The sequence below is a fragment of the Vanessa cardui genome, chromosome 7 (assembly GCF_905220365.1).
Source record: "Vanessa cardui chromosome 7, ilVanCard2.1, whole genome shotgun sequence".
Taxonomy (NCBI): Eukaryota; Metazoa; Arthropoda; class Insecta; order Lepidoptera; family Nymphalidae; genus Vanessa; species Vanessa cardui.
This window is the reverse complement of record NC_061129.1, coordinates 7,783,596-7,801,658: the sequence shown is the minus strand read 5'-3', so window position 1 is coordinate 7,801,658 and position 18,063 is coordinate 7,783,596. Positions and strand designations below refer to the sequence as shown.

Below are 18,063 nucleotides of genomic sequence, written 5' to 3'. Positions count from 1 at the left end.
ATGTATAACTTTTAATATATTACCAAAATATTAAAACATACCAATTATAATTACATTAATAACACTGACATTGAAAAAAAGTTTTGTTGTATTACAATCCACATAATTTATTTATTGAAAGTACATAACAGAACGTTATATGTCGTGAGTATAATATAAACCACAGCTTAAAATAATAACAACATCTGTGATGCTGCAGCTAATCTGTAGACTGTATTTTATGATTGTCAATCTGTGATATTTATTTTTGGAAGTCCGTGAGTGGAGTCAAGCGGATATAATTATATTCTTTTTTGTACGCAAAATCTTACTATATTCTACTATAAAAAGCTAGTTTTACAAATGAATACATATCGTTCACTGTGGTTTTGTTAAAAGGAATATTTTTGTTGGTGCTTCTGTTTTAAGCGTAAATCTTTTCTTTATCAAAGCAATTATTTTTACAGTCTATTTTAAATTAAAAAACGAAAGCATCAAGTACATATTACACATGTTAATTAAATCTTATTGTATCAAATTTGAGGTCAAGCAGATATTTCTGTGAAAGAAACATTAAATTCTTGGACTTTTGGGTGTGGGCGTCTTGAAATACCTTACTCATAATGTCTATCTATTATGATATGATATGATGTTTTACGTCGAATGTTCTTTTTAGGAAACATGTTAGCACAACTTCGCCAGAATGTCTACTGAGAATTGCTTAGTTAAAGCAATATATTCATTCAAGGGTAAAAACAATGATGAGCTATGCTTCAAAAAAGGTGACATTATCACTGTCACTCAAAAAGAAGAAGGAGGTTGGTGGGAAGGCACACTGGGAGAAACGACAGGATGGTTTCCTAGTAACTATGTTACAGAATATAAAGGTAATCTTTAAATTTTAATTATATATTTATTATTTATTTTGAAGTCTATTATATAAATTTAAATATGCTTATTTTATTATTTACCAGACACCTCTGGCTCCATAACTACTTCTCCAATAAGAGCGGCTTCGGAGATCCAAGCTTTTAGAAATGTTGTACTCAAGGATATCATTGATTCTGAAAAAGCTCATGTAGCTGAGATGCAGGGCTTAGTTAGCAACTTTTTACATCCCTTGGAAGAAAGTGACATGTAAGTTTCTTTAAATATCCACTTTATAAAGCTATTTATGTTAATATTGAGGTATTTTTGTAATTAACAAATATCAAATTTTTTTGTTTAATCAAGATTTATACTTTTACTTTTTTGATTTTATTTAATATATTGCAATCAGTAAATACAGATTAAAAATTATTTTTAGGCTGACTAAAGATGAGTTCAAGCAGTTAACAGGAAATATTAATGAAGTGTTACAAGTGCATGAACAGTTTCTTGATTTATTGGAAGAATGTGCAATGAAGACAGGGCCAGACCAAAGAGTCGGTGGCCTGTTCCTGCAATGGGCACCTAAAATAAAAGCAGTGCACCAAATATATTGTGCTGGTCACCCCAAGGCCGTCTGTATACTTGATAAGTACAAGTGAGTTTCTATTAAATATCACTGGCTGATGAACATATTTAATATATTTTACATTGAAGTAACAAATTAAAATGAATCATATTTTTTTATAATACTTTTAGAGAAGAGCTTAATACATGGATGGAAAATGCAGGGGCAGTTTGTCCAGGAGTACTGGTACTTACTGCTGGTCTATCAAAACCATTCCGACGTCTTGGGAAATATCCTGCAATGTTGCAGGAATTGGCCAGGCATGTGCATGAAGCTCATCCCGATAGAGGGGATACACATAGAGCTTCAATTGTATATAAAGATATAGCTGTAAGTATTAGATAATTAATAAAAATGTCATACTACTTCGGTAACAAATTAAACAATATAGTTAAATAATACTACAGTTTTCATAACACAATCAAGGACCATACATTTATACTCTGTACAGTCAATTTAAAAGTATTTTAATATGTAATTTTAAAAAGTATATAAATATCTCTTTATGTTATACTGCCTTTATTCTCAGAGTGGTTGTGCAGCTTTAAGACGCCAAAAAGAGCTTGAGCTTCAAGTGGTAACAGGAGAAGTTCGAGGCTGGCCAGGAGGTGAACTAACCTCTCTTGGTGATGTACTTCACATGGGCAGTGTGGCAGTTGGTCCCTCCCATCAAGACCGGTACCTTGTACTCTTCCCATCTGCCCTGCTTCTTTTGTCAGTCAGTAAACGTGTGTCTGCATTTGTTTATGAGGTAATAACAAATTATTTTTTTACATACCTATGACTGTGATACTTTTTTCCAGCAATGTTTAATACAATACAGTACTGTTTTTTGCCACAGAAGTTACCTGTTGTCATCATGAGAGATTTCAATGGCATAGAATAAACAAAAAAACTAGTATCAAATATTTGATATTTTGTAAATAGATATTCTACTATGTATACTGGTATAATGAAAAGTGTGAAAGTTTCTGGAATAGTATGTTGGTACTGTTTCAGAAACCTTTCCTGTGTGAAAATAACAAAGTTTAATCTCAATAAAGCATAGAATACTAATAACAAACAATTACAATATTTTATCATTTATTTTAGGGATGTCTTCCACTAACTGGTATTACAGTTTGCAAATTAGATGATACGGAAACAAGAAAAAATGCATTTGAAATTAGTGGGCCGATGATTGATAAAATAGTTGCAGTCTGCCAAACAAGGGCTGAGGCCGACAACTGGGTCAGTTTACTTCAGAAACACTCCAATAATAGCAGCCCTACTCACGAGTCTGCCCAGCCACAGTCCTTACCACATGTAAGTTTTTAAATTTATTATCTATGTATCAAAGTTTATTTTCGCAGATAACTTTATTCATAAGACTTATTTCTTATCTAGTTGACCCGTTCTCCCTCCGAAGGGGCGCTGTCTAGCATCAACTCTAGTCGACGTAGTCTATATCATGTTACGCTCCCGCCGTCTAGTTACCCTTCGGCCTCACCATATTACTCTCTCACAAAATATTTTGCGAGACTCGTTAAGAAAAAGGTTATAACGCGGCAAATGTTGCGTAAACTTTTACACGAAAAAACATGGGCAAAGGCTCTCGAACTTACAGGTTTGCCAGTAATGCGAAGGCATAAAAATCTAATTAAACTTAAAATAGAAAATGATGGTACAATCGCAACTGACACTGAATATTCAAACAGTGACAGAGATTCAGATGATAGTGATAGAGAAATTGAATCTTATTCAAATTCGAGTTGTACGGATGCTGAAGTCAGTAGCTCGTCTAAAATAACGAGGCAAAATGCCATAGATAGTATTGGTCCTAGAACAATATCTTCGTCCGGTAGCAGTTGGGGCAGTAACTTTGGTTATGTCCGGTACTTCGATTCTTCTACAGACATGCAATTCGATCTGCCACAGTCAAAAATTAAAGGTGATTGTACAAAGAAAATATTCATGTCTGAGCCCTCGAACACAAGTACCGAAAATATGAGTGCTAATTTACTAGATTATAATTTACAAAGATCATCCCGGGGTAATAACTTAAATATTCGTAACCATGTAAAACATTCCGATAGTGCAGAGAATTCTAGTTTTGAAGTAAGGAATTACATGGGTTGTGAAGATTTAGTCAATATGGATCAAAATACACAGATGGGTAACTTAGTTAATGATGAAACTGATTTTATTGCAACAAGACGAAGCTTCCCAAATTTTAGTGCACGTAATGATATGGTCCCTAAATTATGGAAGTCCGCTGAAGAAAGGTGTTCATATGAAGATGAATACAATAATAATATTGTTATGTCAGATTTGCTGCAAGTTCTGGATCCTCCCTCACCCAAATACAGTCGTGATTACCCTATTGATTCAATAATTATCGAACCGCCTCCTATGTTCCGCAATGAAGACGAGGATTTGAAAATAATAAATGTCAATTTGAATGCAAATATACCCTTTCGTAAGCACTCGCTCAATTCCGATAAAAGAATTAGACGATCTATGTCGAGATCTATGGTGGAAACGGAGAATAAAAAGAACAACAATGCACACCTAGAAAGAATGAGTTCTCAATCGGAGACTTCAAAATCACGTCGGAAATGCGAATGTTGCAATCGGTCTCTATGTCCAAGTCCCCGGTCTTCAGATTCTGGAGTTGCAGGGAGTTGCAATTTAGCATCGCCCGAATTAAACATGCACGGCAACGATTCCGACAGTCATGATAAGACGTCGGACGATTTAAAGGACTCTCTCAATAATTTGTCGGAGAATACATTTGAAAATCGAAGATTGTCTCTATCGGAAATCGAAGCGGCCACATTTGAAGAGCAGTGCCGATGTACATCACCTTTCGGCTCAACTGCTAGAACTTCATGCGTTACAAGCGTAACTTCAGAAACCAGCTTCGATGTTAAGGATTTATCAAATACGAACGTTAAATCCACTTTCGTTGCCAGCCCTCCTTTGTCTTCGGCTCAAATAAAAAGAACATCTATACGTAGGAACATTGAACGGTATGTTCCTGAAATTAAAATCAAACCTGAAGTTCCACCACGAGTTTATCGAAAACCCAGTACTCACATAGAAGTTCCCAAAAATGTTCGCCAGCCAATACCATGCCAATGGAGCACTTTAAACATAACCGAACGCACGAAGCCTAGCTTGCATTACCACATGCGGATATACAGGGAAAAACCAGATGAAAACATCAATAGACGGTCAAGAAAAGATATGTCACGTAAATGTGATGTTTATAGAAAAGAAAACGAGGACAAAGATGAAAAGACTTCGTTGATGTCTCAGAAATCTCGCTCACGTAGCGAAGACATGTCGAAAACGCAAAAAACTGGCTTTATGGTGTATCGTTCAGACTTATATGCCCATTGGTGGATGAAAGCCAAATTACCCATTACCGTGGTCACCGACTCAGGCAAGGATAATTTTTTTGTAAAGAAAACTGTTTGTGTTATCACTGGTTTGAAGATAATGTTGCCTTGAAATTTATAACCATTAGATTAATATTGTCATTAGAGTTACCCCAATATTACAGTGCTTTACTTGATCATCCTTGCCTGTGTTTATTCATTATACTAACAGAAAAAAACAATCACTGCTAGTAGATCACATTTATTACATTAACCAATTAAAATATGTCGTGCATGGAAAGGCTTTTACAATCAACGCATTCCCATGTACTCTATACAAAGACCCAATTGAATGGGAAAATAAAATGAGCTAGATTTTTTAGCAAGCCGACATTAGAATATTTCTAAAAGTCGTAAATGAAGAAGACATCTCAGCTGTGAATACAATTTAAAGATATTTTAGTTTGAAACTAAACATATAAGTCGACTTTGCTTTACTAACCCTATTGATTAGTGAAACAGAAATTCTCCTTGTAATATTATTAGATATATTGAACTGTAAAAACTAGTAGGTATATTGTGTGATTTAGTTTATAGCGGCTTCACATGCGAGATAGTATAAAAAACCTAATGTGTTTAAATAGTAGACTGTCTGCTGACGTGATCAATATTTTCAGATGGCCATGAGCGACAGCAGTAATGAATTATCGTCGGGCCTCAGCAACCATAAAAGATCCCATTCATTCAACAACCATCAAAGCTACACTCAGCATACTCAACAAACACAAAAAAATAAACATAAGAATCAGTCGGCGCGTTGGCTTCTGAATTCTTGCGACTCGCTTGATCAATCGCCCGCTAAGTCTAGTAAAACACCAATCGGAAAGAAATTCTCATCGGTTGATTTCATCGACGCAACTGACTCATCATTTAGTAATAAAGGTATTTTTTGTCCTAATTATTCAATAATGTTTATGCGGCTGCCTCACTAGCTATTAATAACCGCAAAACAACAGTTCAAGATTTTCGCCAGATGTCGGTTTATCGTTCTCGAAATAAGTCTATGAATCACGTCTTTTAGTAAAATATACAGGTGACATTTTTAAACTTTGATAATGATTGATTGTTAAATTAAATTTGGAATGGAATGTCTTAAAAGATATTATAGTCTCAAGCACTTTATAGGATCACACTTCTAGTATGGTAGGTATGTGAAAACACTAAGTTCAATAAAAAGTCGTACGAAAGTATCATCAGCGATAGAATTACTGGTCACCACGTATCGTGCTGGTCCAATGCGTTTTTGTGAAGTTACCTATTATGGTAGAATTTCGATGCGAGTTTCTTGCCGTTTTTTCTCGCCAGAAGCTCCTTTCCGAAACTGTGCTAGTATTTAGTTATTGACGATTATAAAACGCTTCATTGTGAAGTTTACTTGAATAACATTGATTTGATGGTTCCTTCTTCGCCCAGGACAAAATGACATATAAAAACAAGTGACATACTGTTGACTTCCAAGCAGGATACATTAATTGAAATAATTGTATTTAATTAAAATTACGTTGTATTTTTTATATGTTAAAAAAGAGTAACTACTGATTTTCTTGCCGGTTCTTCTCGGTAGAATCTACTTTCCGAACCGGTGGTAGCTTCACTTAATTGTAAAATGACGATTCGAAAGTGCTTATGAAAGCCTACTTGAATAAAGTTTATTTTGATTTTGATTTTTTGATTTTGATTGAATATATAATGTTCCTTTAGGTTGGAGTATAACCTGCCTCCGGCCAGCGCCGCCGCTGCGGCCGCAGTCCTTCACCGTCGGCTCCGACGAGAACATCGGCCCCACGCATCCCTACGCGCCTCACCAGAGAAAGTCCAACTCCTACGAGGAAGATGCGCTCATATTGAAAGTCATCGAAGCGTATTGCACTTCGGCCCGCTGCAGGAATGCCGTAAGCTCCGGTGAGTCATTTTACTAATATGTATTATAAACTAACACCCTAACTTATAATATACACGTTAATTAAAAAAAAAAAAAAGAAATAGTCTATTGAACTGACATAAGGTATCATAACTAAACGTCACAGATAATACATAATATTATAAAATTAAATATTTTTGCCATAAAAATGTAATAAAATTATTTTTAAATGTAATTAAATATAATGTTTAACATAAGTAAAATATCAGCTTGAGTTCTGAGGTCGTTCGTTCCTATTGTGATTGTAAGCCACATTGTTAGTGGGCTATTTGTATTGACGTCGTGTTTATGTGGTCTACGTTTTAAAACCTTTCAATATTTCATAAACATTACACTTTCTATTTTGATTCAATGTTGTGTGAAAATGTCTGGGAATTATATGCATGTGTGCGTGGGTAAAAATTAAATGTTAAATGTCTTATGAAAAACGCGTATAAATTCTAAACCTTAAAAAAAAACTACAAAATTTGTATCATAAAATACACTACTTCTTGCCCAAAAGAACCATAATTGTTTTTGACATATATCTATAGTAATAAAAAAATATATATTATTTTAAAAACAAAGTTTAAATTTAATTCGATAGTCAGATTTCTTTAACTTTTTAAACTCGAATCAATAAGTTACATATAAGTAAATGAAACATAATATATTGCTACGTATATACGTTAGACTATTGGAATGCTCTGTAGTTGTATAAAAGTTAAATGGTTATACTACTAACATAGCTTTAATTATTATGCAGTACCCAATATACCACTGGAGATATTCGAGTCGACAAGGAGGAGACACGCAAAGACAAGGAATCGTATTATCAGTTGGTTATTAGAATAAAAGATCTGTTTATAAACAAATTATGACTAACCATTTCGATAGCGCTTGCTACATAATATATATGTTGTTATATTCGATGTTTCGTGTATTGAAATGCATAATCACTGTTTAATATTCATATTATTCAATAATAACTGCATACAATGTAGATCTTATAAGAGGCACAAGGTGTAAGTGCATGACGTAGCATGCTTGATCTATCCTATTAGCCATATATTCAATATTTACTGGTAGCTCTCTCTGTCTTTCTCTCTATAATATATACGTAAATCTCGTTTATTTAATTTTACGTTTGTAAAATTATTCTAGTACAAAGTAGCTAGTCATTGTTGTTATGTAAACGTGATTAATATCAGTATATAGATGAATTATATTATTATTTCGACTCGGTAAGGCTTGCTAGTATGCCAAATGACAAAGCTTATTTAATCAAATACGGTATACGAATTATTATTTAATTATTCTATTTATTTTGGGTCATAGATCTGTTGTTCTGTTGAATCTTACATGTTTAGTTAGACAAGTAATTTATTGAATAAAATATAAACTAACACACTCTTACTTCACCGTTGAGGCCATCGCTCATATAAACTACGAAGGATATCTGCATACTGTACTGAACACTCGACTAATCCCTTCGATTCCTTCCGCTAAAACGGTGGTCTGAATATTTCTATTTTGTTACATGCGGCTGCCTTTATATCGCACCTGCAGTGGACTGCGGCCACTTTTCTCTCGGTAAAGTACAATATCACGCACCCGCCACTAACATACCTCACTTTAACCACACTAAACTGCCGGCGCTCCAGCGGAGCGGGACGCCGGACCCGACGGGCCGGGCCGGGGCGTCGCGAGTCAAACGTAACAAGAGCTCGTCCGCGGCGGACACCTACCTGTACCGCGCGCCCGAAGGCAGGAAGCTCATAGCGGATCGCAAGTTCCAGCTGAACAGGTCGAACCCCAACCTGTGGGACTGCTCGGAGCGGCGCCGCACGCTGGCGGGCGCGCACGAGCGCCGCAGCGGCTCGCAGCCCAGCCTGGCGCCGCGCGCCGCGCCCCCCGCCGCGCCGCGCCCCGCGCCCCCCGCCGCGCGCTCGTCCACGTGGTGCTGCGGCTCTTTCGTCAAGCAGCTCACCAAGTCGCACCACTTCGACTGACACTGAGCCCCCCCCCCCCTCGACTGACACTGAGCACCCCCCCCCCCCCCCCTCGACTCCCCGCCGTCGCCCTCGCCGCCGCATTCGGAATCCTGGTGTTCGCGATTGTTCGTGCCGAGTGACCGTCTGGCTTTTGATTCGTTCACCGCTGTCACTAATTGTTTTAATGTCCTAATTCTGCCGTTGACTAATCCGTACCTTTCGTTCGTACCGTACGTTAGGTTCGTGGTATTGAGATGCATGTCCCCGATGCTCGTGCCATCGAAATACGATGCTCGACGAAATTCCTCTTATATGTGCCGAACGTAGATTGTCTATTGGGATGTATTCGTAGTGCATGTTTCCAGTATTATTCATTTTTACTTTAAATAGTTGCTTCTTACTAAAAATGGTGCATTAATAACGACTAGACGCATGGTTAAGTATATAAAATATTTTTATAGACCTACTTTAAGTGCCAATCATTATATATTTACAAGATTACGCTTTTATATAAATACAAGTGCATTGTATACTATAACTATTGTTTTCTCGACATCTGATATTCATCTTTATATAATAAGTTGATCTATTATATTATATATATGTAATATATGTATGCAAACTAGTGTTAGTGTTAAAGGCTTACGAAGTTGTGTTTTTGTCTTTAAATGTTTAATCAAATATACGTAAGTGAAGTGTATATACGTCGACGCTATCGACGCTACGATGACTCTTGTTTACTTTAATTTGAAATATTTATTGTTATCGAACAGAAGCAATACTAAATTAAATTATATATTTACGTGATTGAAATATTGTTTTGTTATTTATTAAATTAAAAGCGAATTTAAATGTGGTTTCAAAACATTTAAATACTCTTTAATGTTACCGAGTCCATATAATGAATATTGTTACTAACAATCTTCATATTATATAGCAATTTGTTTCGAAAAATTAGAAAAAGTTTATTAATCTAACAAAACCCTTTAGAGATACGTCATTACGGAAACAGTTAGTGTAGTCCTTATTTCCTGATCGCCACCGATACTCTTCAAATGTATAAATCTCGTTTGTCCGTATTCTTTCACTGATAGTGACGATAGATTTACGATTTCAACAAATGTTTAATTCAAAATGTTTCTCAGTTTAAAAGAGTTCACTACACTTTAAGTGGTTCGAATTCCGAAAGAATAATATTAACGTATAAAATAATTGGTTTATTCGATACTAAAATACATTATTATTTTCTACGAGATAAATAATAATATTTTTGTTCAAATTCAAAATCACTTATTACTGATTGGCAAAATCTAATACCGGTTCGGAAATAAATCAGACATGATAAGAATCGGCGAAAGAAACCCTGCTTGTACTTTCAATCATTTTTATCATCAATTGTTTACAATGTATAAAAAAAATATATAGGAATGAAGTATAAAATATTTTTTCTCTGATATTCATTCACGTCAGCGTTCCAAAGAAAGCAAATATAAAAGTAGTCTTCTATTGAATGAGCTCGGCCTCTGATTGGGACGTCTCACTTTAACAATATAACATCTTACATTGAATCGTGGTTAAAAAGCAGAAGCATTTGTGATGTTACAGATGATATCTTTCTAATTTAACGGTCATAATACTTTTACTTTCAACATTTATTTTTATTCTTATAAAATGGATAGTTTAAAAAAAACTTATTGCTATTACCCCGTGACTATCTACGTCATTTATAAGACTTCGTTTTGTTTCTAGAAAAGATATCTCTGTTTAAAAATAAATAAACTGCACGGTACAAGCCTCCACAGTTTTCTTCTGTTAATATTTGGAATATTAATAGGCTGGGTTAAAGCCTCCTTTTTGAATTACTTTTAAATATACAACTGTAGTGAGAGCTGAGATGGCCCAGTGGTTAGAACGCGTGCATCTTAACCGATGATTGCGGGTTCAAACCCAGGCAAGCACCGCTGATTCATGTGCTTAATTTGTCTTTATAATTCATCTCGTGCTCACGGGTGAAGGAAAACATCGTGAGGAAACCTGCATGTGACAAATTTCATAGAAATTCTGCACATGTGTATTCCACCAACCCGCATTGGAACAGCGTGGTGGAATATGTTCCAAATCTTCTCCTCAAAGGGAGAGGAGGCCTTTAGCCCAGCAGCGGGAATTTACAGGCTGTTGTTGTTGTATACAACTGTAGATATTCGTTTGACCCATGCAGGTTTCTTTGCGAAATTTTTATTTACCGTTGAGAACAAGATGAGTATGAATACTAATTAAAGACATGAAAATTCAGTGGTGCTTTGTTCCGGCTTAAAATCTTAATCTTCGATTAAAATTCATGTAATATAACTGGACAATTTCGCATTTTTACCGTACATTATAAACGAAAGTAGTTTAATTATTGCTATTTATAATTAACACTTATTATTTAAACACGAGTGTATTTTCGTAGTTCACATCAAATTTATATCATAGTAGAAAATGAGGCAAATTAAATAGAAATGAGTGACGGTAGCTCGTGTGCCCCGCGAGGTAATCACAGCGGACGGCGTGGGTACAGCCGTCGGGTGCATTTGTTAAATATTTAATAACCTTAGCGCACTCGAAACGGAACGTTTTGTACCTAAACTGAATACACATTAGCCGTCTACTTCAAACAACTTATCCCGTATATAATACCTAGTTTTCTGCCTTTCGATACCGGATTGCTGTTTGTAAATTGTACTCGGGTAACATATGCGACTTGCCTTTTCTATAATTCAATTCGAAATTAGTTAGGAAATTGGGCCGGTCATGAAAATACAATTTAATTTCAAACGTATTCTTTGTGCATAAATGGAATGATGGTTAGTTATGAAATTGGGAATACTAGGAAATTACGTATGTCATCTATATATACATAATGTTTTTGTATTTAGACGAGTTGTGTTAGAATCAAATGATTTTTTACACTACACGTATAATGGAATATGTTTACATGGAGGATAGAAATACTAAAATATTGCAGTATATACAGATGTACTAAACCACCCTTGCAAATGAAAAAGGAACATTCGTTTCATCTTAAATATCCTTAATGTTTTAGAGTGTGTCTAGAGTCTAGACATAAAATGTCATTGTTAAAACATGATGAACAAAAATATACGATCTCTAAAATCATCGTAAAAATGAAAGCACGTATATAACCTAAAAAAAACTTTGACAAACGTACGAATAACGGTTTCTCGACAAAAATAGTGTAATAAATCTTATGTACAAAAGTTAATTAGTGATATCATGATAGCTTTTGGTTTACATGGAACCTTTTGATTTTTTTTTATAACAGTCGAACACTCGAATTTTGTATTTGGTGGTGCCTTTTGTATATATTATTATCTGTGCTGTATACAATGCAGTTGAGTTCTATGAGTGTATTAGAAATTCATATTTAATACATGCATAATAGCGTCGTAGCAGATGTTGTACTGTATATTCTTACATAAATAAAAGGTGGATATTTAAGATACTTCGATTACAACTTATGTTGTTATAAATAATATATTAAAAAAAATAGTTTGGTAAATCCAAAATTATGCGCTCCACTCACTTATGCTACATGAATAATATAAAAATAATCTAAGCATTCATTATTAAGGAATTACTGGTTCTATTTAACCCAGCAGAATTAGATAGTTCAATAAATTTATTTAATTTTCCCAATAAATCTGATTTTGTTAGAAAACAAATAATACATTTTCTTTTTTTGCAACTAATAAACTATAAATAGAATAACTTATAGTTATATATTCGGGTGTCCGATGCTCCTTTTGGGAAGGAAGCGTATATATACTTTAACATATCCTTAACTAAAGTTTTATCAAATGTAGTATTTATTTCTTTATAAAAACTTGAACCGATTTTGTATGAGTAATATTTGTAAATACCAAGATGGCTCAGTGCTTTGAACACGTTAATCTTAACCGATGATTACGGTTTTAGGGTGTGCAGGCAAGAATCACTAAATTCCTACGTCTCAATATTGTGCTCGATTATAATTCAGGTTGTGCTCGATGGTAAAGGGAAAACATTGATGCATAAACCCGCCTTAGAACAAAGTGGTACAGTAAGAAACTCCTCAAAAAAAAAGAGAAATTCTATCCTGTTGTTTTCCTTAACTTTTTCAATACTTATAAATATATAACTTTTCTTTTAAAAGTTCTAAAAGAAGTGAATGTGGGTATTCCAACCATTTTACACCTGGTTACTTATTTAATGCGTCGCGTCGCGTTGAAACGGTTTCCATAAATCTAGAGCAGTTAATGTAAAGAGTCGTGCGACGGCTACGCTATATTATATAAAGATACCTCCACTTTTAATGAGTATTCCTAAGTGAAAAAAAAACACTCTGAATTCCAAGTCAAACAAAGAAAGTTTTTTCACGTTATAACTGTCCGCTCGTTTGTCCTACGATTAAAGTCTTGTACATTTTTTATTGTAATACGTATAATTGGAAATATTAAAGAATTTTATAGTTATAAAGGTGCGTCTACCTTCATCATCGTCATCATTTTAGCTACCAATATAAACTTCGTTATGAATAACACATGCTTCCTTTCGTTTGATACAAACGTGAATTTAATTTACTTTATATAAATCTTATACGCGTGTATATGTAACTGAACTAAACGGTAGGATAGATTGGGATAATTTTCTTTTGGTTAGGTTGGTGGCTATGTGAACGGGGTTCAAAAAATTCTTATATTACCGACGAAGCCAGTACGGGCAACTAGTTTTATATAATATTTGTCTGTTAAATTAAATATTTTCTAGAAATGTAAGGTATCATATCTGTATTTTGATTCAAATAATGATTAAGATTGAATTTACATGAAACACTAGATTTAAAATTTACTAGTAAAGAATCTCAGTTTTCAGAAGAATCATACTTCGATTCAGATGTGTACATTACATCGAATCAATTTTTTTTATTAATAACACGAAACATAACATATTATGTAAACTAAAAAAAAACATAACATAACATGTTTGTGTTTAATATTACAACGAATGAAGTATTAACAACTGAAGTTTAACATTAATATCCATAACACATATTATGGTTTAGTGAACTTTAGCTATGGTCTCAACTTGCAACGAACATAAACTAATGCGGTTTTGTAATCGGTACCACTGAGCGATCCTCGTAACACAACAATGAGTTCCTAACAACAGGTACAACGGATCTGCTAGTAATCTCTGCAACTAATATTTAACTCTCGTATACGAACTTATTATTTTGTCGTTTATTTTAATCGTAATAATTTTATTATCAAAGTTCCTCACTAATTTTATCACGATTGTTTAGTATCGTATTAAACGTGCTTTGTAATTTGTGTTAAATTATTTAGTACCCCAACGGTAATGACATTTGTTTAAATGGAAACATGTAACTGATATAACAAAATTGTTAAATCCTATTTTAATTATCTAGTCAATTTTTTTCTTTTAATCATTTGAATACTGTCAAAGTAAATAGGATAAGCTTAATAAGGAAGAGAAATGAATTTTTTCAAGTGATATTGGAATGAAAATTAATTTAAATTTAACAAAATATTAATATGTAATATTTTCGAACTAACAAGTAAATTTAATGTGTTATAAAGTAGGTAATAGCCATATAATTTGATCTTATAGTTTGATGAGCTATGTGTAGTGAAAAGGAAAAGGTATATATTATTATAATATTAGTGTCTAGCTGTTTAATACTATTAATATATCAAATATTACGTGTGTTATAATAATACGTATATTTATTTTTATAACGAAAATTATTGTAGATTGTATGTATAAGTATTTAAAATAAATATTATAAAACAATATATATAGTTTTTATATACACAAACGACGGCACTTCACTAACCTACAAATACATTCACAAACACAACGAAACAATTCAAACTTAGCACACACAACAAAACCGCCTTACTTCTAAAAAAGGTTGGTATTTTAGATAGAAACATATAGTACGACACAACTCAGATGTAGCATCGGCAAATTCAATAATACCGATTACCGCGATTTATACAACCAACAGAAATGGCTCCCTGTCGCGCCATTCGACGCTATTCGACACTATAGATTCTCGCGTCAGTTCAAGCCAAGAAAGCAAGTACATGTAAATCGACGTGTCAAATTGACGAATATAATTAGGTCATATGATATATCAAGTTGATACCGTTGTGTAAAGATCGTATTCACATAAGAAATCAATATTGATAAAGAGTACATAAATCGGATGTGATCGGTTTAGCGATGATGACGATACCATTTTCCGAATGAATCCGAAGCGTGAAAGCCGAATCTACATCTAAGTTGTGTCGTACTATACTTATATTATTATAATCTGTGCATGATTCGTGTTTGATATGATGTTAATTTTCAGAATGCGATGACGATTCGCCAATAGAAGCCCTGGTTAGATCGCCGTCGCTGCCAATCCACTCCACATCTAATCACGGCTCGCCGAGCTTGTGGACTATTGTCATGAGACTACAAAGCGAAATAAAAACTTTGAAATTAGACGTTAAAAATTTACAAGTGCAATTGAACGAAGAGAAACACGATCGAACTCTTGCCTTCGCCGCTTTACAGTCGCGCAATATTTTTAAGGACGCTAAAGAAAGTAAATGTTAATTAAGTAATTTGTATTCGAAAAAGTATTATTATAATAAATTTGTTTTATTATTTTCATTCTTCCCGTCTCATTTAACACTCGAGTCATGTACAAAGCAAATAAAACATGAAATATTGTCTATTATTACTACAATCTATTTTGATCTTTGAAGTATTAAAGATATAAGTTACAAAGCTGTAAAAAATATAAAATTATATACACATTTAACTTGAAATAGCGGTAAATTAATTTACTTTTTAAGGTAAAAATGTGCAACAATTCGATTCGCCGAACATAAATCTTTGCTTTAAAATGTTTCCACCAAATGGGGTCAGGTTTAGTTTAATCTTAACAGATTTCGGGTAAGCTTCAAAGCGCAGATTATATACGAGCAAACTATATCAAGCTCACCCAATCCGCCCACAATGCTACTATAATTCTGAATGCACACGTAATGAAACTGCGCCCGTCTTATGGCAATTCATAAAGCGAAATCGTACTAGGCGATATATAACTTGAACTATTCTAAACTACGGGTACGCTGGGCTCTGGCGGCTGGCCCGACTCACTGGCTGCTCATTCAAGCGAATAGCCACTGCGCTACATGTAGGTGTAAGGCAAAGGGTAACAGAGTATTGTGGGCGAGATAAAAATGCCCACAATTTCTTTTGGTTCACTGCAAACGACTGTTCCATTGCAGCAAAAGAAAATATTGAAAAATACAGGTAAAATTGAAAAAGATTTTTTCTTAAATAAATGGAAGAATAATAATAAAGTTTTTTATTTTTGTAACACAACTGTTAATCAATTAGATTAAAATATATTTTTACATGAAAATAAAGTTATTGAATGATATACATAAGGTTATTTTTTAATTAAAAAAAAACATACTAAAATACATATGATTTTTTTTATCCTTAGTTATTTAAACTGACTGACGAACTCATTTTAACAAGCTAAATTTTACCAAGGATGAGACATCTATGTTCTTACTTGACTTACTTCCTTTGTTGTTCTTGACTATCAATCTGCACAGCACTTTGAATGCAATGTATCGATATAATGCGGGCTCGGACAAAAGCATTCGATTCGAGTCGAAACGATTTCTATCGCCTTTTACCCGACAATATTTGATCACGTGACATATCCAGTCTATACATTTTTCAATATTTTGTACAAACCAATAACCTTAGTACCAAAATTTGGGTTAGATAATAGGTAATACTAAATATCGGGCTTATTCCATAAATGTTACTTATTGGGTCATTAAATAATCATTGTTGAACTAAAAAGCCGCAACCCTACTACCTAAAAGTCAGAGAATATTCTTTTACTAATCAAACTTAGTGTAATGCAAATTATTATTGATTATGACTATATTGTTTTAATATGAATTACTCATGATGAAAGTAAGACTCGAGACTAAATTTATACGAAAAATCTTCTAAATGAATTAAATATCAATTAAAAAAATAGGTATGTATTAAAAATTCCTCTTAAACATACAAGCTACTACGACGCTTCGAGTAATTAAGTCTCTAGTACTCCTCACGTACTTTATACTCACTAATCAAAGCGAAATTAACTTTACTGAAGATTTACAGGTGTTTTATGTACGCATAAATTAAAATTTATCCGTACCATAAAGAAAAAGTTCATCTATAAAATAAAATAGATATTTATAGTACCTACTTATTAATATCAAAGTTTAATATATAGTTGGATGAAACGATAAAGCAGAATATTTTGTCAATTTGATGACAGTCTGTCTTTAATATTATTTTCGTGGATATTAATGTGGTAATTATAATTATCCGGCATGAAAATTTATGTGCTATAAATAAAATTATAATAAATAATATTAGATAACTTTATCTAATGAGCTGATTAAACAATCCTTCTTTTAATTTATCATTCAGATAGACGTGTAACCTACACTTAATAAAATATATCATATGATTTATCAGTATAAAAACCTTTTTTTTCGTGATTTTCACTTACTTCAATTACTGATTCTCCATTTCCAACTTCTGTTGAAAAACATCAAAATAAATAGATGGTTTTATTGCTTTCATAACGATGAAAATTTGGGTCGATCGCGGCGTCCGACTGGATGCGGTGTATTGGGAACAGCAAATGTTGATATTTTAAATTTCAATTTACTGACGGCTCTCAGCCTCCCGCCAAAATTAAATTACGACCATCGACAAAACAACTGATTGTATAATTTAAACTATGCAGTATTATGTTTTGTGTGAAACGAACTGTACATCGTTCTGAATAAAATATTACCGGCACTTAACAAGCAAACCGTACTAAAATATTTGTAAAACCGTTTTAAAACAAAGTAACATGACAAAGATGCTACATTAATAGTGCTTGAGAAAGGTATTCGTTGAGATTAATTTCTAAAGATTACAAAATTTATATGACGGTTCAGAAATATTCCTGTGTAATATTTAAATTATGTGTTTCGATAGGTATTATTTTATTTATGTGTTGTATGAAAATGTAATAACCGAAGAGTATGTGGAATCAGCTGGGGATAAATATTTATACACAGGTTACATCCGAATGTCGACCGTCGTCACCACGTCAGCTCGGTTCTACATTATTGTTTG

At 33.5% G+C, this 18,063-nt stretch overlaps 1 protein-coding gene across 3 annotated transcripts; it reads left to right on the top strand.

Moving 5' to 3' along the window:
* Positions 1 to 139: 139 nt before the first annotated feature.
* LOC124531433 (rho guanine nucleotide exchange factor 7) lies at positions 140 to 15,519 on the top strand. 3 transcript variants are annotated; one of them, XM_047106017.1, is made up of 10 exons: positions 140 to 295; positions 656 to 866; positions 954 to 1,116; positions 1,286 to 1,504; positions 1,606 to 1,804; positions 2,004 to 2,225; positions 2,567 to 2,779; positions 5,514 to 5,778; positions 6,598 to 6,798; positions 8,366 to 8,844. In XM_047106017.1, the coding sequence occupies exons 2-10, from the start codon at positions 683 to 685 to the stop codon at positions 8,806 to 8,808; spliced, it is 2,109 nt and encodes a 702-aa protein (XP_046961973.1). In that variant the 5' UTR covers positions 140 to 295; positions 656 to 682; the 3' UTR covers positions 8,809 to 8,844. The 3 variants fall into 3 exon arrangements, 2 of the variants coding, with proteins under 2 accessions (XP_046961973.1, XP_046961974.1); XM_047106018.1 differs by having other exon boundaries at positions 270 to 409; XR_006966518.1 differs by lacking the exons at positions 140 to 295; positions 656 to 866; positions 954 to 1,116; ... (3 more) ...; positions 2,567 to 2,779; positions 8,366 to 8,844 and adding exons at positions 2,840 to 4,901; positions 15,212 to 15,519.
* The last annotated feature ends 2,544 nt before the right edge of the window (positions 15,520 to 18,063 follow it).